Raw genomic sequence first — 23,654 nt, forward strand, 5'->3', positions numbered from 1 at the left:
TCATCTCGACTTGGCTGCAGGTTGGTTGTGACTGAAAGGAGACCAGTGTGAATGAACCAGGAGGGGAGCATAAAGACAGAACTTTATTTCACTCAGCCACAGAGGGATAAAATGGCATTCTTCTCTAATTAAGTTCTACCCCGTCTTCTCGTCCTTGCACGCAGGGCTGCTGACAGAGGTTGTCGGGGCTATTGTGCCAACTGTGGAGATTCTGCCGGCAAATTGACCTCACCCTGAGGTGCGGGCTCTGCCCCTGCCTCTTGAGCTTGGCCCTTGTACTCGCAGAACCTTACATGCCTCTGTAAGTATAGTAAAACTCTGTTAACAATCCGAGGGTATCATTCAAAGAGAGGAAGATGAAGCCACTAATTGACAAGATGAGATCTTTTTCTGAGATCATTGGTTCTTTATTTGCAAGTATAGATAATATTTGGAATGAAATAAAAACACAGCGGCTCAAATGCAACCCGTAAGTTGAAGAAACAGCGACATGCATCCACAGGTGAGTGTAGGTGTATAAAGCCCTCTTTCCCTAGGCGAAAGCACAGCAGGGGTTGTGAAAGATATGCCTCCCTCGCATGATCAGTAAATTAAAGATAATCATATTATTCTCTTCTGCAAAAGCCCATATACTTCAATGTTATAGCAAAAGAAAATGCAACTATAAAGGCTAGGAAGAATTTCTCATAAAATTTCTGAAAATTTGCATCACATCTCATGATATCCCCTTATCAATTATTAAAAAAAGATTTCCTCAAGCAGGCCAGCCTTTGTATTACTTCTGCTTTCCATCCTTATCATTAAACTCAGAGCTATTGGACAGCAAGGATTACTCAGTCTAACGCTGGCAACATACAAACAAACAGAAAACTCCTATTTGAAAGCCCTATTGCAAAGCGTAGTTAATGAGTAAACAGAAATTACTGACTCACAAGAAACACTCTCAGCCGGAAAGAGAATTATCAGAATAGCTTTGTCACATGGGAGTAACTGTTTGAGATTACTAGCCCATTTTGGAAACAGAAAGTCAGTTTATTTTCTCTGTCTTTCCTTTGGCCCATCTGTCTTTCTCTCTTGTTCCTCTTTGACCTCTGGAGGTTTTTATTATTATTTTTTCTCCATTAAGAAGTTCAGCATTCAGTCTCTTAACTTCCCTTATTGCCACATATGGACCAGATGTTACAGTTTATTCAAAATGTCAAGAATCTTTGTATGAAAATTGATGGTGTAGGTTTTAAGGTACACATTCATTATCAGAAAAGCAGCTGCAGTAGGCCACAAGTATAGTAGTTTGTCCGTTTTCTGTGCTAGCTAAGAAAACTTGGGAGGAAACCTCAGAAAGGAGTTAGAATAATTCTGCACACAGTTTTATGTCATCCATAGAGATTGATGGTGTTCCCATGGGGAGTCTCACCATTTATTTCTCTCTAGGCTGTTCTGAATGTTCATGGTTTTTGTTGTATTATATGAGGATCTTTGGACAATGGGGACAGGGGTTGATGAGATGTTAAAGAAATACCCCTGGCTGCCTAATTAAGAAAGAGCATCAAAGAGATCGAAATCATGAGACTCTTTCATTTCCACAGTTGGATTCACTCCATTAACTGGCTTCCAGGGGCGACCAGGACATTTGGGGGAAGTTGTTTCTGGAAAATCCGAAATCAATTTAAATGCAAGGCTCTTTGGCTCTATCTGGATGTCAGGGATCCAGTCATCATCACTCTCTGTGGGAGGTGGTAGTGTATTAGGCATCACAGTGGCAATGAGATCTGAGTCCTGAAAGTCAGGAAAGGTAACGGCTACACCTGGCTGGGCTAGGGAAGGGAGAGGTGTTGTCTTTTCTGTCTTCTCTTGCATCTGTGCAGAGGATGTAGTGCTATCTTCATAAGGACTTGGCAAATAGTGTGTTCTCCAATCATCGTGCTTTCCATTGTTTTTTCCTTTGTTTTTATGTTTTCCGGGGCCATGACTATGCTTATGTCCATGGCCAAGACCATGCTTATGTCCATGGCCAAGACCATGTTGCTTTTGATGTCCGTGGCCAAGATGGTGACCCTTATGGTGCCCATGGCCTTGGACATGCTCATGTTTATGACCAAGGCCAAGGCTGTGTAATTTTATTTGCTTTCCATGGTCCTGGCCATGCCCATAAGTGGGTCCTTGTTCTTTTCCTGAATCCTGCTCTTCATCTTGTACAGGTGACATGGCAGAGTAGGGTAGACTTACAGTTGTTTTTTCTTCAGTTTTCATCACTTGTACTGATCGGAAAGGTGAAAAACCCGGAGGCCTTTTCATGAGTGAGGTCTAAACAGGAAATATTAAGATGAATGCATTACTGTGAAAATCACACCATCAAAGAAGAAAGAAGGGATGGGGGCCTGACAATGCTATCTCAGTTTATGATGGAGAATGTCTTTGCCTGATTTTAAGTGCTATATACATTAATATTCCATAAAGGATAAAAATGAATAATTTTTTCCTCTTTTGATTGATTTTATAATTTACAGATATTGATTCTTCTTTCTAATAATACTCTAAAATAGAGTTTTTAATCAGGAAAAACTGGATGGTTAACTACATAATCTCTAGGGTACCCTCTAAGCCTATCGTTCCATAAGCCATGGCACATTATTTATTAATTGATACTATTTCTATTAGCACATTACTGCTTTTTATCCAAAAAGACCTTAACTGATTTTAAGAATGGAATAGATAAGCAGCATATATCCATAATCACTCCATTGAATTGAAACACATTAGGATATATATGTTCACAAGCTTGAAACACAGCCTTTGTATAATGTTTGTATTAGACTATATACATACCTACATATGGCAAAAACCTAAATGCAGAACAAAGGGAGCAGAGCCAACTTGCATTGAAGCTATGGCTTTGTGAGTTATTCCTACCTACACACTTACCTGTGAGAACGTGGTGGTTGGAGGCAGTGTTTGGTGATTCAAGGAGCATGGTCTTTGAGGTCAAACAAGTCAGAGCCTACTAGTTATCAGCATGATGGTGAACAGAGTAGGCTCTGATTTGACCTAGATTTGTATCTGAGCACCACTAGCTTCACTTCCCTTGTGTGTAAAATAGGAATAATAAAATCACCTGCCTCATAGAGTTGTCAGGAGAAAAATATGTGTCATGTCCTCAGTACAGTGTCTGAGATGGAGGAAGCACTTGATAAAGTTACTATCCTCTTTAGGACTTTAGCATCTTTGTAATTTTTGATGTCTAAATCTTGAAAGTGGGGAAAGTACTACTCACCTCCCAGGGTTCTTTTAAGAAGTCAAAAAATGATGCAAGCGAATGCTTCTCAAACTTGCATGTGGGTATGATTTCCCTGGGGACTGTGTTAAAACATAGCTTTTGATTCAGGAAATGTAGAGTGGGGTACGTGGCCTGCATTTTCCCCAAGCTCCTTGGATGTGCTTCCCTAAGAGAACCTGTGGACTCACAGGATGCTAACCGTGTCTGAGAAGTGATCAATGGGACAGCTGCCCTCCCTTTCTAGCCATGAGAAGAGAGATCAGCATAGAAATGTGAGTGTTCTCCCCATTTTAAAAAGATAGTCCTCCAGTTCATGTAAATAGTGATTCATTTTCAGCCTCCAAATATGATTTTTCAGAATGAGCATAACTTGAAATGGCAGCCCACTCCAGTGTTCTTGCCTGGAGAATCCCAGGGACAGGGGAGCCTAGTGGGCTGCCGTCTATGGGGTCGCACAGAGTCGGACACGACTGAAGCAACTTAGCAGCAGCAACCCAAACCAACTGCAATTAGAATCATACCTGTCCAAGTGACTGACAGTTGACAGTAGGGTAAATTTTTTCCTCCCAAGGCACCACATAAACATCAGCATCACAGTTTAGAATTAGCTATCCATGAAAATCAAAGCCAAAAGAGAAAACAGTGTTATTCATGGGATATATAAATAAGCATAAAACATCATACAGATTTCCAGGGAATCAGTAAGACAGCTGCATTATACTCACACCATGTCTATTGATCTCACAACTCTTGGTCAGCTCTTTATTACTTCCCTTAGAACATGTGGTTTCCCTTGCTATGAACACAATAGAATACTTTTTTCCAGCTACTACCTGGAAAATGAATTAGCACAAAATAGGAGCTTAGTTAATGCTGTGTAATAAACCATACATTTTATCATAAGGGCTTTTAGGGGAGAATCTTGACATTTTTATTATGTACTGAACAAATGAGTTACCCTCAAAAAGTACAAATATTTGAAAACTTTGTATGCACGTTAAAATATTTGGCAATTGGGCTTATTTCCTTTTTTAAATGGAAAAAGAAAACCATGCAATCATTTTTATTTTTATATTTTCCTTAGTTTTATTGTTCAGCAACTGCAAGTTTCACCAGCAATTCAAAGGCTCAAGTCATAATGTGTAGAATCTAAGACGAGTAGGAAGAAAACTTAAATATTTCCTTTAAACACACCTTTTTGTTCTACGAAAGCTTGAATCAGAGAAATACTGAGTTAGTACTGCTATAGAAATTATGTGGATTAAATTATGTGATTAGGAAAGTTTTTTGGATTTCTAGCTTGCTTCTCCGAGGTGTTTTTTTTTTTTTTTTTTTTTTTTTTTTTTTTTTTTTAGTATTAAGAGACTATTTTAAGCTCTAGCAAGTTTTAATCATTATATAATACTATCTGCTGTTAACATTTGTGGCTCAATTTTTTTCTTTTTGGTCTAGAATACATGTACTTTATTTACTTAAAAAGTAAAAGTCATTGTGTGGTTTTTTTCCAATACACTGACTTCAACAAAATCCCAAGTACAGTTTTTTTAAAAAGGCTTACAGCCTTTGCATACTTGAAAAATATACTTTATAAAATGTTTTAAAATTATATATATAAATTTAAAAGGTAGTTAACATGGCCCAATTTTCAGACTAAGTTATTCAGCATTTCATTCTAGGATTTAAAATGTGTGTGTGCACCGAGGAAACCAGATGTGAAAGAGACATGTGTACCCCAGTGTTCATCGCAGCACTGTTTATAATAGCCAGGACATGGAAGCAACCTAGATGCCCATCAGCAGACAAATGGATAAGGAAGATGTGGTACATATACACTCTGGAATATTACTCAGCCATTAAAAAGAATTCATTTGAATCAGTTCTAATGAGATGGATGAAACTGGAGTCCATTATACAGAGTGAAGTAAACCAGAAAGATAAAGACCAATACAGTATACTAACACATATATATGGAATTTTAAAAGATGGTAACAATAACCCTATATGCAAAACAGAAAAAGAGACACAGATGTACAGAACAGACTTTTAGACTCTGTGGGAGAAGGCGAGGGTAGGATGTTCAGAAAGAACAGCATTGAAACAAGTATACTATCAAGGGTGAAACAGATCACCAGCCCAGGTGGGATGCATGAGACAAGTGCTCAGGGCTGGTGCACTGGGAAGACCCAGAGGGATGGGATGGAGAGGGAGGCGGGAGGCGGGATCAGAATGGGGAACACATGTAAATCCATGGCTGATTCATGTCAATGTATGGCAAAAGCCACTACAAAAATAAAAAATAAAAAAAATGTGTGTGTGTAATATTATATAGTTATTGAAAAGAATATATTATACATACCTGTTTCCTGGAAGGTTGACCATTATTGAAAAAATAAAGTTACAGAGTGATAGTATAATTCCATAACATAACAGTCTTCCCTTTCTCTTTGTGTTTTTTTGAAAAGCATGGAGGAATTACAATGGGAGGAGGATAAAGAGAGCAGAATCACAGAAAGAGCTAAGCTACTCCTCTACCTTTTCTGGTATCATTTTCTAGGTAAGCAAAGTAAAATTTATAAGACAAATTTGATAACTTGTAAAACTCCAGATGTGTATAAGCCGCGCAGGGAAGTCCAAAAAGTGTCTTAGAGTGTATACATTGGTGATCATGAATTTTGTTGCTTAATTTGAGAGTATACTTTAATCCAGTTTTCTGACATTGTTGTTAAGTAGTCACTCAGTTGTGTCCAGTTTCATTGAAACCCCATGGACTATAGCCCACAAGGCTCCTCTGTCCATGGGATTTCCCAGGCAAGAATATTGGGGTGGGTTACCATTTCCTTCTCCAGGGGATCTTCTTGACCCAGGAATTGAACCCCAGTCTCCTGCATTGCAGGTGGATTCTTTACCTCTGAGCCACAGTTGATTAATATGATGCTGCCAAAAAAGTTGACAATATATGACAAAAATCACAACTGTTGGCTCAATTCTATTCAGGGTCCAGAGGGGAGGAATAAAGTAGACCTAGTAATATCTTGTGTTTAAGAACCTCAAAATCGCATCTATATTGCTGTTCTTATCAGAAGTGTTCCCTGCTTAAGTCCATCCTGTCCAAGTTTTGTTTTTAAAGTACAGAATACTATTTAGTAATGTAAGTTCCAAATGCCTAAGACATTTAAACTAAATAAGCTAGAAAGGTATAAAAAACATTAATCAGTTCTTAGGATGATGAGGTTTTTCATAGGTGAAAAGCAGAGGAAAGAACCTAAAGGAAGGGGTAAATGTGGAAATTTGACTAGACAAAAATGAAAACTGATTCTCAAATGTCACAGTGAATAAAGTAAAGGTAAACTGGGAAAAATATGATGTAGAGTCAATATTCTTATACACAGAAAGTCCAACACTAAAGAAATGAACCAAGGACATAACCAACTCTTTTGGAGAAGTTAAAAAGATCATTACTCCAGAACAAGTTGACTTTCATTAACAATCAAGGATATGCACACTTAAAAAGCTATATACAACATCATGTTTAACCTTGCATCTTGTCAAGGATAAAAAACAGAGATGACACCTGACCAGGTGTGGGAAACATGCAATCTCAGTCACTGCTGGTAGTATTCGAATAGGTCAAGTCAAGACCATCAGCCAGTGTCTTACATCCACATGGTGTGAACGTACATTGATATAATTGCAAATCATTTGGTGATCTGTCCATTTGCATCATAAATCTCAGACATCTACATATTCCTTGATCTTTCTAGGACTACTTGTCAAAGGAAAATTCCTGAATGTGCACCCACAGATCCTCGAAGTGTACTTATCTGAGCAGAGGCAGGGAAGAACATTGACAACAGCCGTGGGGATAGGGCAAAATGAACAGCATGTGACAGAAATCACAACCGTTCACATGAGAAAACAAAGGATTTAAGAAATGTTTGGTATCTGAAGTAGGAAACCAACCTGGAATGGACATGTTCCCAAATAGGACTAAACATGCAAAGCCGAGGCAAGAATAAAATTGTAAAACAAATTAGCAATTTGGCAAATGGGTCACTAAGAGACTGGCTATTGCAAGCTCATTATGGTAAGCTGATTTCCAGTAAATCAGCTGCTTCCACTAGGGCTGCCTTGAGTGACCAAATTGCTCTCTTTAAATGCAAAAATAAGTAAAGAGTCACCTCTTAAAAGTAAATTTGAAATTCTCACAATATTCCAGATTACTTTAGCAAGTAAATGGATGTAACTTATTCTATTGTGGTTTTCCTTGTACCCTTAGCATAAACACATCCATTCTAGTATGTTGACTAATTTATAGAAAGGACTATCAAGAGGACTAGATATACACACTTGGGAATGAGTGGTTCTCTCCTGACAGCAACTTTCTGACATGCATTATGTGGTGGAGTACTGGACTGTCCCTGCCTCAGTAAGAATAAGGGAATTTTACAGAAAAACAGAGCAAGAAGAAAAGCTGCCAAAGACAAGAGCAGCATAAATTGCTACTCCTTTCAAGTAAGCCTAACATGGGTTATGTGCTAGTGAAATCAGGGAGAGGATATGGCATCCAGAAATAAGTGTGTGAGTAGGAGAGAAATCATAGTGTCAGTTTTGATTTATTTTAATACGGTTGGTTTAGGTCTTCCTCCCCCCCAGCATATAAAACTAATACAGGAAATAAGGAAGATTATAATCAACAGCCCTCTGTGACATCACCTAAAAGCTATGAATAATCTGAAACATTTCTTTCCAGTATTTTTTTCTGTACTTTTTAATAATATGATCGAGAACAGAATGTTTATTCAATTTTATGCCCCCCCCCTTTTCACTGCATAGTATAACACAAGCATTTTCTACATCAAGAACTCCTCACAAAGATGGTTTAAAATTGCTGCTTAATACTCCATTGTAAGGATATGCTGGACACAATTTGATCATTTCTATATTATTGATCATTTTGAGAGTTTACCACTTTATTTTTTGCTTTTATAGTTAAAGCTGCAATCAATATTATTGTATATATTGTATTTTTCTATTTTATATTTCTAGAAATTCAATTACTGAGCCAGAATTATGAACTTTTAAAGTGAGATTTTCTTTGTAGACTATAAAGATCATGTTTTGTGTGTGTTAATCACTTAGTCGTGTCTGACTTTTTGCCACCCCATGGACTGTAGCCCGCCAGGCTCCTCTGTTCATGGAATTCTCCAGGCAAGAATACTAGAGTGGGTTGCCATTCCCTTCTCCAGGGGATTTTTCCCACCCCAGGGATTGAACCTAGGTCTCCAGCATTGCAGGCAGATCCTTTATCTTCTCAGCCATCAGGGAACCCTATGAAAATCATGTTTGTTTGCTAAAATAGTTTTTTCCCTTTGGTCATGTTGCACAGCTTGTGGGATCTTAGTTCCCTGACCAGGGTTTGAACCACGCCCTCAGTAGTGACAGTGTGAAGTCCTAACCACTAGACTGCCAGGGAATTCCCAGTTTGGCTCCTTTTTGATGACTTTTCTTTAGCTTGTATTTAGGGAAGCCAGTTTTCAGGTTCCATAATAGGAATCTGTCCATAAATACATCAGTCACATGCTGTTGGAGTTGGAAGGGATTTGGGCTTTTTCTGATCCAGCCACAAAGGTTTCATGAGTCTGAATAACTGCCCAGGGTCACCCAGGATGTGAGTGGCAGATGCTGTTGCAGAGCTAGGCCCTCTGACCTCCAAACAAGGATACTCCTTAACCTCTACTGACAGTCATGGAAGGAGAGATGAATTCCTAGAGGGTACACTTGTAGAGGGGAATGGCACCCCCAGGCAGGGGAAAAATGACATGGAGAAGAGCATGCAAAGAAAGTCTGGGCAATGACTGGCTGATGTGGTGAAGCCCAAGGCACTGAGTGATGTTATAATGAGAGATGGATCTAGAAAGGCAGAGGATAAGCCTTGTTTTTCCTAGCTCTCAATTTTCTTAATTATACAAGTTGCTAGTACTTATATGGCACTTTAGGTTTTGAGAAGTGATTGACATATGTCATTTTTTGACCCTTCCTATAGTCCTTTATGGGCTTCCCTTGTAGCTCAGTCGGTAAAGAATCTGCCTGCAGTGCAGGAGACCCGGGTTCAATCCCTGGGTTGGGAAGATCCCCTGGAGAAGGAAATGGCAACCCACTCCAGTATCCTTGCCTGGAAAATCTCATGGACAGAGGAGCCTGGTGGGCTGTAGTCCATGGGGTCGCAAAGAGTCGGGCACGACTGAGCGACTAACACTTACTATAGTCCTTTATGGCTAGAAAACGGAGACAGTGCTTTAAATGACTTGTCCAAGATCACACATCAAGCATGCTGTGAGGTTGGGACTTGAAATTCAAGTCTACCGAATCCTATTTGTCAGATATACTGTTTCCCAATCCAGAGCCAAGATCAGTGGCAAAATTAGTAAACAATTTGCAATAGACTATCACTATAATTTACAGACCTGTACTGTTGCTTTTTTCACAGTGTCAATCTTGAAATAGAAGGTTCCATTATTCTCTCCATTAAGCTTTGCGATGGAATGGTTCAGAGGCTCCTCCAGTTCTGGGCTGTCAACAGGTATAGGTTGGGGGCAGCCAGCACAAAGCCTGATGGGTGGTTGTACAAAATCCTCCCCTGAAAGAGGCAGGTTTTATGTCAGTGTGTGCCCTGAAGGGGCAATCTAGCCTAGTACCTTTTCCACCTGTGATCCAGCGTCCACTGACAGAGGGCCACATGGCAGCCCAAGATCCAGCAGTGGAGGTTGTCTATCATACTTCCAACTGACTGTCTCTCCTCTTTTCCTCAAGTGTGTTTAGGGAAACTTTCAATCAGAAGGTGACTCAATCAATATGCTGCCCTTTTCTTAAGTTTTTGCATTTTTGATGGAAACTGTAAAAAGCAATGCTTAATGTAAAAGAATGATTTTCTAGTGGGAAAATTTTAAATCCTATGACTCTGGTGAGCAGGAAACTTCAGCAATGCTTCATGTTGTGCAATGTACACAGCTATCTTCCAAGTATGAGAAAAGCCAACCCTTGGTATAAGAATGTTCAAGATGAGTCCAGAAGTTCAAGCTGGATTTAGAAAAGGCAGAGGAACCAGAGATCAAATTGCCAACATCCGTTGGATCATCTAAAAAGCACAAGAGTTCCAGAAAAACATCTACTTCTGCTTTATTGACTATGCCAAAGCCTTTGTGTGGCTCACAACCAACTGTGGAAGATTCTTCAAGAGGTGGGAATACCAGACCACCTGACCTGCCTCCTGGGAAATCTGTGTGCAGGTCAAGCAGCGAACAGTTAGAAATGGACATGGAAAAACAGACTGGTTCCAAATCAGGAAAGGAGTACGTCAAGGTTGTATATTGTCACCCTGCTTATTTCACTTAAATGCAGAGTACATCAAAGAAATGCTGGGCTGGAGGAAGCACAAGCTGGAATCAAGATTGCCGGGAGAAATATCAATAACCTCAGATTTGCAGATAACACCACCCTTATGGCAGAAAGTGAAGAAGAACTAAAGAGCCTCTTGATCAAAGTGAAAGAGGAGAGTGAAAAAGTTGGCTTAAAACTCAACATTCAGAAAACTAAGATCATGGCATCCAGTCCCATCACTTCATGGCAAATAGATGGGGAAACAGTGGAAACTGTGACAGACTTTATTTTTGGGGGCTCCAAAATCATTGCAGATGGTGATGGCAGCCATGAAATTAAAAGACACTTGCTCCTTGGAAGAAAAGTTATGGCCAACCTAGACAGCATATTAAAAAGCAGAGACATTACTTTGCCAACAAAGGTCCATCTAGTTAAAGGTACGGTTTTTCCACTAGTCATGTATGGATGTGAGAGTTGGACTATAAAGAAAGCTGAAAGAATTGATGCTTTTGAACTGTGGTGTTGGAGAAGACTCTTGAGAGTCTCTTGGACTGCAAGGAGATCCAACCAGTCCATCCTAAAGGAAATCAGTCCTGAATATTCATTAGAAGGACTGATGCTGAAGCTGAAACTCCAATACTTTGGCCACCTGATGCAAAGAACTGACTCATTTGAAAAGACCCTGATGCTGGGAAAGATTGAGGGTGGGAGGAGAAGGGGACGACAGAGGATGAGATGGTTGGATGGCATCACTGACGCTGTGGACATGAATTTGAGTAAGCTCCAGGAGTTGGTGATGGACAGGGAAGCCTGGCATGCTGCAGTCCATGGGGTCGCAGAGAGTCCAGCATGCCTGAGCTGACTGGTATAAGAAATACTAACTTGACCTTAAATGTGCACTATCACCCTTTCGCCATATTATAACATGGAAAGGAAAAAACCTTTAGTTGAAAGGATCTTATTCTGAGTAGTTAAAAATGAGATACAGCTTCCCCAGTTCACAGTATCTGATGCAGAGACAGCTGGTATAACAAGAAAGACCAGTTGACGTAATCAAAGGGCAGCTTTGCCCAGAAAATAGAAATTTTTCCTTCTGTCACCATATTCTCTTTGGCCACTTGCTGAGCAGCCTCCAGTGAACCTGCTGAAGCACGGCAGGGCAGGGATGGGACCCAGTGTTCCTACTAAGGTCTGTGGGTCATGTAGACTTTATCATGGGAACTAAAGCACAATGTCTATGGAAAGAACTAACCAGTTGTCTGGGACCATCATGAACACCAACACGTATTATCCCTTACCTGGATAAAGGTCACATTTCTGCAAGAAGGAAGCAATTCTTAGCTGGACATCCACATGTGCTTTATCTGTACATTCACCAATATCCTGTTTTTTAAAAAATCATATAAGAACATGTAAATCCATGGCTGATTCATGTCCATGTATGGCAAAAACCACTACAATACTGTAAAGTAATTAGCCTCCAACTAATAAAAATAAATGAAAAAAAAATTTTTAAAGCATGTAAGAGCATATATTAAAAATGTTTTTAAGAATCTTTAAATGACTAGTAAAATTAAAAATAGGATGTTGACTCTGCAAATTATTGTATAGAGAAAAACAAAGCAAAACATAGTCTATATTCAAAAGACGGAAAAAGAAACAATGCAAAAGTAGTACCACCACTGACAAATACACACACCCAAACACACAGAGACATGAAACAAGGTGACAAGAATACCTAATGTAGAAATAGTAGCTATACAAGTGAGTGGGTGACATTTTCTCTTAGCAAGACAAAGACTTTCAGATCAAGTTAAAACCAAAGTCAATGTACTACTTCTTCAAGAATAATAGCATATAATAAAAAACATAATGAAAGATTAAACATAATGGAGAGGGACTTCTGAGGTGGTCTAGTCATTAAGTCCCCATGCTTCCACTCCAGGAGGCATGGGTTTGATTCCTGGTTGGGGAGCTAAGATCCTACAGGCTGGGTAGCACAACCAAAAAATAAAAAAATTCAAAAAATTTTAATAGAGTAAAATAAACAGAAAGGATAAGCAAAGCCACATGAAGCAAGTGTTAAGTCACTCAGTCGTGTCTGACTCTTTGTGACCCCATGGACTGTAGACTGCCAGACTCCTCTGTCCATGGGATTCTCCAGGCAAGAATACTGAAGTGGGTTGCCATTTCCTACTCCAGGGGATATTCCTGATCCAGGGATGGAATCTGTGTCTCCTGTGTCTCCTGCATTGGCAGGCAGATTCTTTACCAACTGCATCACCAGCCAAAACATAGAAATAGCTTTATTCTAAAAGATGTTTGGTGAGGTATTAATCATAATAAAAATAGAAACAACATATTTTGTTGCTTTTGAACACAGGACCAAAAATAGGAAAGTAATTTAAAAAGCAATCTATGGTATCGTCACTAGGATATTAAAAGTTATTTAAAAAGAAGTTTATCAAGAGTTTTAAAGACATAGAAAAAAAATGTAGCATGTAAAGTAATTACAACTAATAAAACACACACAAAAAACCGGTCAAAATTGGCCATATTCCCCACCAAAAAAAGACAAGAAGGAAATACACTCAGATAACTTTGAGTGGTTGGAAATATGATATAACATTATTTTTTTCCTTTGTTTTCTTATTGTCTTGAATATTCCTATAAATGTATATTTCCAACAAAAGAACACACATGAATATAATAAATGTCATGTTTTTTAAAGATATGGGAAATACCACACTTACAATACCTCAATTTTGGATGGGGAGAAGTATACTGGAGGTAACTCAAAAGTTCTCAGTATCACCAGCACCTTTGGTCTACCTGAGAAACTTTTGATCATCTGACCCCAGACCAATTAAATCAGAAGGTCTGGGGGAATGGTTTGGGAATAGGTGTTTTTTAAAGCTAGGCTAGTGATTCTAAGGTGTAACATGACTGAGAACTGCTTAGGAAGCTCCTTAAATCTTTGCTTTTCAAATTTTAACGTGCAGATGAATTGCCTGAGAATCTTGTTACGGATAATATGCAGATTATCATTCAGTAGATGTAGGTGGACTTGAGATTCTACTTTTCTAAGATGCTCCCTGGCGTTGCTGATGCCGCTGGTCTTTGGACCACACTTTGAATAGCAAGGCCTTCAATCTTACCAACTGTGGGCAAAATAATTCATTTGCATTTTATGTTCTTTAATTACTGTAATAACTCTGTGAGATAGATACTATTATTCTTCACGATTTTACAGATGAAGAAGTGAAAGCTTAGGACAATTACACCAAAATCTGACTGGCTTTGTTACCTCAACCAGCCTTTGCATTTCTGTGTTGCAAAGCAAAAACTTACCTGGGGCTTTTATAAACAGATGCATCAAGATTAAAGCTAGATAACATTTAGGCCTATATAACCTCAATTTGAAGCTAAGCATAAAAAACAGAAGATATTATAGATGCTTAAAAGGCCAGATTCAATTCAAACTGACAAAGTTACACAGTGACTAGAACCTATGATTTTAGAGGGTTTCTCTCTCTCTCTCTCTTTTTTTATTATTTTTAAAAATTCTGGTAAAATATACAATTTGCCATCTTAACCATTTTAAAAATAATTTATTTATTTTTGGCTGTACTTGGGCCTTTGCTGATGTACGGGCTCTTCTCCAGTTGCAGCGAGTGGGGCTACTCTCTGGTTGCTGTCCGGGCTTCTCACTGCAGTGGCTTCTCTCATTGCAGAGTACAGGTTTTAGGGTGCTTGGGCTTCAACAGTTACAACTCCTGGGCTCTAGAACACAGGGTCAGTATTTGGGGCACACCAGCTTAGCTGCTCTGCAGCGTGTGGGGTATTCCCTGGTCAGGGATCGAACCCATGTCTCCTGCATTAGCAGGCAAATTCTTTACCACTGAACCACCAGGCACGCTCCTTAACCATTTTTAAGTGTATAATTCAGGGACATTTTACAGGGTTGTGCAACCATCCCTACTATCTATTTCTAATAGTTCTTATCACCTAGAAAGACTAGGCGAACAGACTCGCAGCCACCCCTTGCTTAAAGCACAGCCTTCTGCTAAAGTGCATATACCCCTGGGAAGGACCTCATGCCTGATCATCTTAACATGCATTAATTCCTGCCACCTTGAGATGCTCTCTTTTAACATAATTTTGGTTCAGTAATAAGATATCATCCTAGAAAGGGTCACTAAGGGAGAGAGACTCAGGATGTACTTATTAAAGAGAAAAGTAGGGGAGGGAGGGTGAGAAAACAAGCAGAGACAGTTGGAAGTATTGTTCTGGGTAGAGTTCAGAAGCCTTGTAAGGCTGTTGAGCACACAGAAGGAAAAGAAGATAGGAAAGCGTGAAGACATGAAAAGACAAACTTGACTGTGGCATCATTTTGTCTCAGGCTATTGCTAGTCCCTGGATACATCTGTAGATGCTTATTGCCAGATGTGTCGACTCTGATCACTAGGTAAGCAGCTTGACAGGTGACATGAGTTTCAGATTCTCAATGGGAAATGAAAGGGAACTGTTGAATGTCATCTAAAATTTTAGTGATTGAGTCTTCCTGGACAGCTGAGTTCCCACACCTGTAAATACTGGACACAAAAGGCTAAGAACTTTATAATTAGATTTTTTGCCTACTTACACCATGTGAAAGGGACTTGCAGTCTGGAGTTAAGAATGGAAATTTCTCCTTGGAACAATTAGTTTGTACAATTGAGTAAGTAATTTCATAGTTCCATCCAGCCACCACCTGAAACAATTTTGGATTGAATATTTAAAGGTCAGTTTAAACGTTATTCACAGTGTTAGAAGGAGCTTAGAATAATATCTGGCATTTGGTAAGTGTTCAAAAATACAACCTATTATTATTACTAGGCAAAACTCATTACCAAATTAATATTGAGCACTTTATGATGCTCACACCCTTCAACACAACACATACATACACACATACAGCTACACATCTGAAAATGAAAAGCAATTTATAGATAGAGTTACTGTATTTTCTTAAGTAAGACCTAGCAATATTTCCTCTGTGGGCAGCAGGAAAAAAAATGATCTGTTAAATTTTGTAAAATATTAATAATGCTTTTCTAGATGGATAAAGAAAACTTGGGAGCTGGAGTGGCTTTAACCAGTAGGTCCTTAGGCTCCCAGACTGCCAGGTAGTAAGATTTCTCCTGCTTTATCTGAGGTGGGTCCCACCCTGATAGCCGGATATGAACAGAACCAAGCAGAGCTTGCATCTTGTATGAAGGCAAGCTCCAGAAGGTCAACTAAAGGTCAATTAAAAGCAAGGAATGCTACTGACCAAAGTGAGTCCTCCATAAGTAGAGGCTGAAATTCAAGGGGCTCAGTCAACTGTCAGTAAAGGCTTCAATGGAAAAATCAGATTTATTAATACAAGTATTTGCTCTTTTCTCTATTGAAACAGAGACTATAATTTAGAGGGTACCCAGCAACTGTGCCAACATTTTTAGGTACATTTTAATATTGGAGGGTCATGTTTGCCTCATGACAGCTAGGTGATGATAGAGTCTTTTTAAAATCCTAAGGCCAGAATGACTTTTTTTTCCACCAATGACTTTTCCATTTCACAGCACAAGCAAAGCTGACCACCTATTCATTAAAAACAAATCTCCCAGGAAGGAAGTCTGATTAGCTTCCTTTCCCCTCTTTACACACTGCAGCATCCAAATCACTGTGCCTGTGGAGAAAGCTTTTGTTCTCCCTAGCTGGTCATATGAGAACACGGAAGAGTTCCTCACCACCATCTGTGGAATCATGTTGTCCTCTGGCCAAAGATTTATTTTAGATAATGAAATTCTAAACCTTAAAGGTCTAACACATTTTAGCAATACTATGGCAAGAGAAAAATTAAAGAACAGACCTGTCTTTGGGCTCTTTTTACTTCTTTCAGATCAAAGAGGTGGGAATGACTGGTGTTTTTGTTAAAATGTTGGATGGCATGTCTCAGAACAGGCTCCAAGTCGGGGCTCGTGGTAGATATGGGATGCACGCAGCCAAGGCAGTCATACTGCGCTGTCACCACGGGGCCCTCAGCTTGACAAAGAGTAGGCAAAAGGGCAGCATTAAGGAGCGAAACCTACATTCACATACATTGCCCTGAATAAGTCAGATAACTCATCAATAAAAAGCCTTGATAACAAACTTTCCAGTAAACCCTAGTAAGCACTAGAAAAAAGAGAACACAAGTCTGCTTTTGAATCAGAGAAGGCCCACCATCCACTTAGGAACATCTTGTATGCATTCTGTTGTGCATGGTTATTTAAAATTTAAAGTCACTTAAAATTACAGGAGTGATACACGAATCTATCCTCATAAAAATCAAAATATTACAGATGTATTTTAAGTTACTTTTCAGTGTTAATGAAAGCCCCTTGAAGCTAGACTCAGGTTGTAATACATTCTGTATCCTTTCTACTGAACAAATATGTATTTCACACCTGCTATAACATGTCCTGTGCTGAGCCTGGCTGTGTGGATACATAAATTCATGAGTAATGTTCACTGCCATGAAGGAATTGGACAAAGTCAAGGGGAAGAGATAGAACTGGAGATGGATGATTTCAGTATAATTCAGCAAGAACTTGGAAAGGCAGGAGCCCAAGAACTTGGAAAGGCAGGGAAGACTTTTCTGAGGAAAAGAGGCTAAGCTAAGAAGGGTGAAGAGCAGTCAAGGTAAACCTCACAACCCGAGGTGTCAGGCCTGAGGAGAAGGGACAAATGGGTCTGGATGATGCAGGATGAGGCAGGGACAGAAGTGTGGGACACGGTGTACACACATCTTATCAGTTTATAGCGGGAGACAGCGAGGGGTGATTTGAGGTCTGAACAGTCAGTAGGGAAACAGGGAAGCAGGGGCTTCCCTGGTAGCTCAGCAGGTAAAGAATCCTGCAGTGCAGGAGACCTCGCTTCGATTCCTGGGTCGGGAAGATTCCCCTGGAGATGGGACAGGCTTTCCATTCCTGTATTCTTGGGCTTCCCTAGTGGCTTGTGGCTCAGACGACAAAGAATCCGCCTGCAATGCTAGAGACCTGGGTTCCACAGAGTTGGATACGATTGAGCACAGAACTCAGCAGTCAGTAGAGAGGCCTCTGTTGTGCAGCCTGAACTCTGCTCTGTAGGCATGGATTCCTATCTTCCTGGGTCACCCTCTCCTTTGACGACCCTGATGTAAGCTATGGCGCCCTCTCCTGGAAGATGCACATACCCACAACTTTGTCCGCTTGGCTGGGGGCCTTTCCTAGACCTTCGGAAGTGAATTAAGAATGGGATGCAAGCCCTTAGGGCTTCCCTGAGGGCTCAGTATTCTTGCTTGGAGAATTCCATGGACAGAGGAGCCTGGCGGGCTACAGTTCATGGGGTCGCAAAGAGCTGGACACAACTGAGCGACTTAACGACACTTCTCCTGTAAGAACGGGAAGCCACTGAATGGGTTTCAATAAAACAATGTAAAATATGTTTAAAAGGAGAGAGTTTGTATTAGATTACCAGTGTTCATAACACACAGCCTTCACCCCCTGATCAGTGACAGCACATGTGGCAAAAAGGGGAAGTAATGAAGGAGTCCTGGGTCCCTTGACCCTGGGGCTCTCACTATCCAAGGATGTAAGATCCCTCAGTCAGCAGCTCAACACAACCCCCTTCGCAACTGTGTGTCAGCTTTCTTTCCATAAACATGTGTCAGGAAAAGACTTACTGGGAAATATTCATAGCTTTACCCCCTCCTTTCCTTGTAGACGTTAGACTGAATCAGGGTAATGGGCAAAGTTAAAAAAACCTAGGGGATTACATGGGAAAGATGAGAGAAATGACTGATGTGAAAACAAAGAAAAAGATGAACACAGAAGATGAAAAGGGGAGATGGAGAAAAGCCCAGAGGCTGGTTTGCCTGACCTCAAGGGCAGCTCCCAGCTAGGGTGGGGGAAGAGATGGAGCAAACTTCTGAGGGTGAGAAGAGCAGGGAAAGATGCAAACTCAATTTTTCTGGGTAACAGAATGATTTTCCACCCTGCCCCAATTTCTAGAGAGACTTTTAAGTTAAAATAAAGTTTTAAATTTTTGAAATTCCAAAACACATCTGGCCAAAAAGGTTTCAGATAAAGCATTATGGACCTAGCAGCAATTTCTGAAGGTGTGGCAGAAAGCATTTTCTCTCATGGTATGTACGTGCTGTGCTCTGGCTAATGTTAAAATCTGCTTATAATATAGAGTTCTTAAGCTAAATAATAAAAAGCTATTCCCATCATAAAATCTCAATGACTTGTGATTTCTGTCACAAGACTACCTTTCTTCGAATGCAGCTTCTTGCAAGAATGGCAACTCAAGGGATGCAGTTTCTGTGGGTACCCTATGGATGATTAAGGCTGAAATAGAAGAGTTACCACTACTGTGAGGGTCACCAGGGTGGCTGAAGATGCTGTCTGGAGCTCAATCGTAAGCAAAGGCCAGTTCCAGGATGGTTTTTGTGACTGACATCACCTAGATGTGTCCATCCTTCTGTACCTGGCACCTCTGCCACAGAGGGAAGGAGCTAACAGTGGTTATCTGTTGATAAGCTGCTCCATACTTAGAATCTAAAGGAATTTCATTTATGAAGGGTCTATTCCAACCACTCTGCTAATTACTAGCTGCAGAATCTTGGGCAAGATATTTGCTTCTGTGGGCCTTAGTTTCTTCCTCTGTGAACTGGGATATTACTATTTGAGTCATAGAGTTGTTTTGAGGGTTAGATATGTTACTGCACATGAAGTGATTAGAACTGTGACTGGCAATAAGTGCTTAATAAATGTTCATTGTTACTACTTTTATCTTGATTATCATTAATACATTATTATGATTACATCTTCAGATGTATCATCTAGTTTCATCCCAAAGAATGGTACAAAGTGGGAATTATTGTTATCTCCTTTCACAGATAAGGAAAAATGAAGAAAGTGAGAGCTTTCAAAGATTCCAGGCCAGATCTGACTCAAAACCTGTGCTTTTCTCATGCCAGGATGCTACCTACAGTTGAGGCCAGTTCTGTGTATTCTCATTCTTTCACACACACCTAATAACAACGCAGCTCCTGAGGAGGAGAATCCGGATGACACCAAGGGGATGATTGGCATGAGCCTGGGCCCACCTCAGGAGTCTGCCGCTCCACCCCTCCAGCGCCCCCACAAGGCTGCAAATGGTATCGCCACTGCCGCCCTCAGGTAAAGGGTTTTTGGCACCATACCGAAAAGGTTTATTTCCCCCCAGGGCAGCACCAGCAAACACATCAGCTACCTGGAGTGATCAGGCAGGTCTGGGTAGCCACGGAGAACTTCATATCCCCTCTCTTGGCCACCGTCGCTGTGCACTCTCCTGTGGCCTATGAAAAAAAAAAAGATTTATCCTAATCTTTCAGATGAAATCCACTTAGTATTATTGCTAAATATGGCTTTCCTTTTTAAAATCTTGTCAAGATTTTTTTTCCTAAGCAGAGTTTTGAGGCACAAGAATAAGTATTTTTCAGCCAAATCACTATTTTTTAAAAGTCACCAATATTCATGAGATAAAGGAGAGGCACTCTAAATGACGAGATTTTAAAGTATGAATCTTTGTTTTGAGCTCTGGAGATATTTCCTCTCCATCAAGATGCACACCATGGCTGTGAATCAGCCTGCTAAACTCTCCTCTTGATTAACCTCTCAATTTCAGTGTTCAAACTGCATCCAGGAAGCCAGGGTTTTGACACTGATTATGAGGAGATTGGCTTGGTTCCTGGCAGGCAGCATCACAATCTCCCTCAATTATTATGGCCAGACCAGCAGCTGTGCTGTGCCAGGGCAGGGTAGGCATTAGGTTAAGACCCCTTGTTATTAAAACAAAATCGTTTGCATAATGTGTCTCATTTCTTCCTTCAACAGCCTCATGAAGTCGATTTGATCTCCCCTTGCAAGGGAGCATACTGGCTCCAAGTGATCAGCTGGTTGAAGGTAGAGCAGGATTGGTACTCGGGACTGCTCAGGTGAAGCAGCTACACTGTCCACTCACCAGCCCCAGGTCTCAGCCAAGTATTGATCTGCTGCCTCTCTGGGGCCTGGCCCACATATACCTGTTGGGCATTAGAGTCCCCTTCCTGTTGGAGGGCTTTCTCCATGTTTGACTCTGGCCTCTCGCCCCTTCCACCTATGTGAGAATACAGACATCAAGCATTTGACTGTTCTACACAGTTGAGGGTGTATGTGCATCCTATAAAAGCAGCCAGCAATGCTAATCATCTCCAGCACTGGGCACAAGTCTGGCACGCTTGTCAGAGAAGAACGGAGCCTCAGGAACAGTCAACATACTCACAGCTTGTGTAGAGTCCTTGTAGTCACAGTCCTGCCAAGTTTTGTTACTTTGAAAAGGACAGTCGCCCTCCTTGATTTGGTACTTCAGGGAATAAAATATGTCAGGATTATCCTGAAAAATAGCAACCATGGACAGGTAGGTCTCATCTAACAGACCCAATAGCACATCATTTGAGATCTGGTACAGTTATGAACATTTGACCTCTATTTGATTCAGTTAATGCAGAAACATTTATTAAAATATTGGAAAAATATTGAAGGTTTATAAATATTTGCTTGGAAGAATTTGTAATATACTATTTACAAATATACATATTTTTAAGTTACAAAGTAGATCCATAGTGTTAGCCTATTTTTGAAGAAACCAATTTATACATAAACATATGATTTTTAAAAGTCTGGAAAACTATGCAGTGAAACTGTTAAATATGTGTATTTCAGTGGTGGGAGTACAGTTCTCTTTTGCTTTTCTCTTTGAACAAACATTTCTGAATTATCTATTTTTTAAAACAAACATCTATCATTTTTATAGTTAGAAAACAAACCATATGCCTTTTTAAACTTTGAAAAAAAGTTACAGTTATCTGGATGATGAGATTAATTATGAGTAATTTTAGTATTTTTGTTTGCATTGTTTTGCTTTTTATTTAGCCTAACATGTCATGAAATAATAAATAAACCTTTTAAAGTTTAAAGGTGCTGAGTTAGATGAACTTCCAGATGCAAAGCTTTTCAATTGGTAGGTGAGAGTAGGGAGGCCCCGGGTGGATGGCATATGGCTTAAGCGGCCTCCCCATCTTGGAAAGGCAGAGCCAGCCCGGGATTGCAGGTCTCCTGACTCACTGGGAAGTGGTCTCTCCACAGTATTTGCATGTGGGAGATGATGTCATCAGACAAAACAGACTCTGAGGTACCGTCCAGTTTCAGATTTTAATAAAACCTAAGTGATCATGGTATATAGGCAGTGTCCACATGGCAAAGTAAAGATGAACAGTGATTCTATGGGCATTTTAGAATAAACTAGAATAAACCACATTTGCCATGGATGTCAACCAATAAAGACAACACCAATAAACTGTTGCCAGAGAACCCTAGGACTCACATGTATGCACAAGTATGTGAAACAGAAAGACTGGATTTTCAGAAAACAACAACAAAAACCTCTATCCACTGGACTTTTTCCTTTCTCCTCATCATATCAAATAGCCGTTTGTTTGTTTTTTTTTCCACCAAAGTAATCGATAGCTTAACTCACAGAAACACAGTGTTTTATAGTGAAATTCATTTAAATAAACTATTGAAAGATTTGTATTTCTTAAAGTCATACACGCTGTCAGGCTTTGTCTCCATCCTGGGTATATCAATCAGTGATTAAAAAAAAATACTAAAAACCAGCTAGAACATGGCTGTTACCTTGATGCATTGAGCCACATTGATTTCACGATAGATATTTTGTTCAACACAACTGGCTCCTCTTAGACAAACCTTCCCTTTCCCCAAGCATAACTGAGGTTTAATTGACAAATAAAAGTTGTCTGTACATTGTGCAATGATTACCACAAACAAGCTAATTAACACACCCATCACTTCACAGAGTTACCTTCATTTTTGTGGTGAGAACACTTAACCTTTTAACAAATTTCCAGTATAGCCTTAATAACTGTAATCACCGCACTGTACATTTGATCCTCAGTACCTATTCATCTTATAACTGGACATTTGTGCCCTTTGACCAGTGTTTCCCCATTTCCTCCACCACCCCGTTCTGGCAATCACCATTCTACTTCTGGCGTCTGTGAGATGGAATTTTTAGATTCCACACAAGTGAGATTGTATATTTCTTAGATGTACTCCTTTAAGAATGGGCTTTCCTGGTGGCTCAGTGGTAAAGAATCCAGGAGACGTGGGTTCGACCCCTGGGTCAGGAAGATTCCCCTAGAGGAGGAATTGGCAACCCACTCCAGTATTCCTTTCTGGGAAATTTCATGGACAGAGGACACCGGCAGGCTCCTGTCCACGGGATCGCAAAAGAGTTGGACATGACTTAGCAACTAAACAACCACAAAGCTTCCCTTTCATTGTCAGTTCTCTGGTGATTGGGGTGCATGTGTGGGGGTGGGGTGGGGTTGGGGGTGAGTGGGGCCTGGGCTCCAAGTGACAGCGCAAATCCCAAGTGACCTCAGGGTTAAACACAGCTCACTCACCGTTTTGGTGACCTCGGTTACGCGGTACAATACAAACTGGTTGTCAGCTTTGTTTCCACTGTTATGTTTCTTCAGAGCAGTGTCCACAGCTTTAAATACCTCTTGGTCATTGCAGTCGATTTCTTGAGAGGACTCTTGGGTTAAACTTGGTAGCAGCCTGGAGCAAAGGAAAAGGATGGTGATCAATTTCATGATTTAACAGTTTCCCTTTAGGAGTTTCACCAGGAATTGGGAGCCAGCTGGGAGCCAAGACACTGATTTTAACTAGCTTCAGCCTCTGTCTCCTCCGGGCTCTGCTCTCTCTGCCTCAGTGCTCCAGGACACTGGCTGATTCCTGCTGCCATGCACTATTTGCCCTATTCCAAAAGGACAAAGGACCCTGCTGGGTTATCCAAGCAGATTTCAGGTGGAAACATTACAACACTGGGGTGGTTGATCTGCTTGTTTGCA

At 40.3% G+C, this 23,654-nt stretch overlaps 1 protein-coding gene and 1 long non-coding RNA gene across 3 annotated transcripts in view; one reads left to right on the plus strand and one right to left on the minus strand.

Moving 5' to 3' along the window:
• Positions 1 to 5,818, plus strand: part of LOC136173743 (uncharacterized) — a 41,053-nt gene extending 35,235 nt beyond the window's left edge. Inside the window, exon 3 of the long non-coding RNA XR_010664278.1 lies at positions 5,737 to 5,818. This is a non-coding gene — a long non-coding RNA (uncharacterized lncRNA). The remainder of the gene's footprint in view (positions 1 to 5,736) is intronic.
• On the minus strand, positions 189 to 23,396 carry KNG1 (kininogen 1). Of its 2 annotated transcripts, XM_065943605.1 has the most exons (11): positions 23,205 to 23,396; positions 21,002 to 21,112; positions 19,952 to 20,036; positions 16,545 to 16,717; positions 15,297 to 15,404; positions 11,950 to 12,034; positions 9,739 to 9,911; positions 4,000 to 4,107; positions 3,796 to 3,882; positions 2,227 to 2,304; positions 189 to 299 (listed from the first exon to the last, which is right to left on the minus strand). In XM_065943605.1, the coding sequence occupies exons 1-11, from the start codon at positions 23,394 to 23,396 to the stop codon at positions 189 to 191; spliced, it is 1,311 nt and encodes a 436-aa protein (XP_065799677.1). The 2 variants fall into 2 exon arrangements, with proteins under 2 accessions (XP_065799677.1, XP_065799676.1); XM_065943604.1 differs by lacking the exon at positions 189 to 299 and having other exon boundaries at positions 1,534 to 2,304.
• Positions 23,397 to 23,654: the final 258 nt, after the last annotated feature.

The sequence above is a fragment of the Muntiacus reevesi genome, chromosome 8 (genome assembly GCF_963930625.1).
Source record: "Muntiacus reevesi chromosome 8, mMunRee1.1, whole genome shotgun sequence".
In the NCBI taxonomy this organism is placed as follows: domain Eukaryota; kingdom Metazoa; phylum Chordata; class Mammalia; order Artiodactyla; family Cervidae; genus Muntiacus; species Muntiacus reevesi.

What these genes read in the sequence shown, in the direction of transcription:
- KNG1 (XM_065943604.1), bottom strand. Translation starts at nt 23,396, where the DNA reads ATGAAATTGATCACCATCCTTTTCCTTTGCTCCAGGCTGCTACCAAGT. An exon ending in GCAAGTCCCTTTCACATGGT is followed by an intron (nt 12,035 to 15,296) that starts GTAAGTAGGCAA and finishes TTTAAAAAACAG; the next exon opens with GATATTGGTGAATGTACAGA. An exon ending in TGAAAAAAGCAACAGTACAG is followed by an intron (nt 4,108 to 9,738) that starts GTCTGTAAATTA and finishes TTCATTTTCCAG; the next exon opens with GTAGTAGCTGGAAAAAAGTA.